Consider the following 1,950-nt stretch of genomic DNA (forward strand, 5'->3'; position numbering starts at 1 on the left):
CAGTTTAAAACCAAGTTGGTTTCTTGGCACCTCTTTAACACTAGGGCAAGATGACATAGGAAATTAGAATACGAATTTCCAAACATGGAAAAGTCGTCCATGAATACTTCTATGAACTTCTCAACCATGTCTAAAAATATGGAGAGCATGCACCTTTGGAATGTTGCAGGTGCATTGCACAATCCAAAGGGCATCCTCCGGTAAGCGAAAACTCCATAGGGACAAATAAAAAAGGTTTTTTCTTGGTCCTTGGGGTCTACAACTATTTGGTTGTAGCCAGAGTAACCGTCCAGGAAGCAGTAGTATTCATGTCCTGCGAGTTTTTCAAGCATCTGGTCCATGAAGGGCAGGAGAAAGTGGTCTTTCCGGGTAGCTTTATTGAGTTTTCGATAGTCAATGCACATGTGCCATTCAGTCACTGTCCTTGTGGGTATCAGTTCATTCTTTTCATTTGACACAACAGTAATTCCTCCCTTCTTTGGGACTACTTGCACCGGACTTACCCAAGGGCTGTCTGAGATGGGGTAAATCACCCCAGCTTGCCATAACTTCAACACCTCCTTCTGGACCACTTCATTCATAGTTGGATTCAGCCTTCTTTGTTGTTGTCTTGAGGGCTTAGCACCCTCCTCAAGCAGGATCTTGTGCATGCACATTAAGGGGATGATCCCTTTTAAGTCTGTAAGTGTCCAGCCTATAGCATCCTTGTATTGGATAAGTTCCTCTTCTTGCTCCTAACTCAACCTTGAGTTGATGATCACTGGGTAGGTGTTGTTGTCACCCAGATATGCATATTTTAAGCTTGGTGGTAAGGTCTTCAGCTCTAGTTTTGGTGCCTCTTCTCCATTGTCATCTTTGTGGTTTGTCATGATTGAACTTTCTAAGGCTCCTTGTGGTAGTTCTCCATGTGGTATTTGTTGCTCCAATTCCATAGTTCCTTTACATTGTTCTTCTTCCAAAACCCCTTGAACTATTTGTTCTATGGTGTCCACCATCATGCATTCTCCCATTGATTCCTTGAGGTAACTCATTGCCTTGAAAACATTGAAGACCATCTTCTCTTCATGTAATTTCAAGACTAGTTCCCCTTTTTGCACATCAATGATGCCTCTAGCAGTAGCTAGGAATGGCCTTCCTAGGATAATTGAAGTGTTAGCCTCTTCTTTCATATCCAGCACAACAAAGTCAGCTGGGAAAATGAATTCTCCCACTTTCACCAATAAATCTTCCACTACTCTATGTGGAAACTTGAATGTTCTGTTAGCCAGTTGGAGTGCCATTCTTGTTGATTTGGCTTCCTCAATTCTCATCCTTCTCATCATGTTCAAGGACATGAGAATGATGCTAGCTCCCAAGTCGCATAAGGCCTTCTCAATATTAATATCCCCTATGATGTAGGGGATTTGGAAACTCCATGGGTCTTTTATTTTCTAGGGGAGTTTCTTTTGTATAATGGCACTACACTCCTCAGTTAGCACTACAGTCTCCTTTTCTCCCTAGTTTCTTTTTTTGTCATGAGTTCCTTCAAGAACTTGACGTAGAGGGGCATTTGCTCTAGTGCTTCAACAAATGGTATATTGATTTGGAGCTTTTTGAAGATCTCCAAGAATCTGGAAAACTGGCCATCCTTCCCATCCTTCCTTGGCCTTTGTGGATATGGTGCCCTTGGCACATAAGGCTTTAAGATTGGCTTTGGTGAAGATGGGTTAGGGGTCTCTTCTTTATTCTTGTTTTTAGGTTTTTCTGCAGCTTCTTCTTTATGGTTCTCCTGGCTTGGGGTTGCCTCTTCTACCACCTTTCCACTCCTAAGTGTGATGGCTTTGCATTCCCCTCTTGGGTTGGCCATGGTGTCACTGGGAAACGTGTGTGTAGGCATTGAAATTTTCTTGGTTAAGATCCCCACTTGTGCTTCCAGATTTGAGATTGTTGCACCTTGATTCTTCAGATTCG

At 42.7% G+C, this 1,950-nt stretch overlaps 1 protein-coding gene across 1 annotated transcript; it reads right to left on the bottom strand.

Annotated features, from left to right (window-relative positions):
* Positions 1–734: 734 nt before the first annotated feature.
* Positions 735–1,322, bottom strand: LOC130975073 (uncharacterized). The gene has a single exon (XM_057899905.1). It carries the CDS (start codon positions 1,320–1,322, stop codon positions 735–737), a length of 588 nt encoding a protein of 195 aa, XP_057755888.1.
* Positions 1,323–1,950: the final 628 nt, after the last annotated feature.

This window comes from Arachis stenosperma, chromosome 4, assembly GCF_014773155.1.
Source record: "Arachis stenosperma cultivar V10309 chromosome 4, arast.V10309.gnm1.PFL2, whole genome shotgun sequence".
Lineage (NCBI taxonomy): Eukaryota > Viridiplantae > Streptophyta > Magnoliopsida > Fabales > Fabaceae > Arachis > Arachis stenosperma.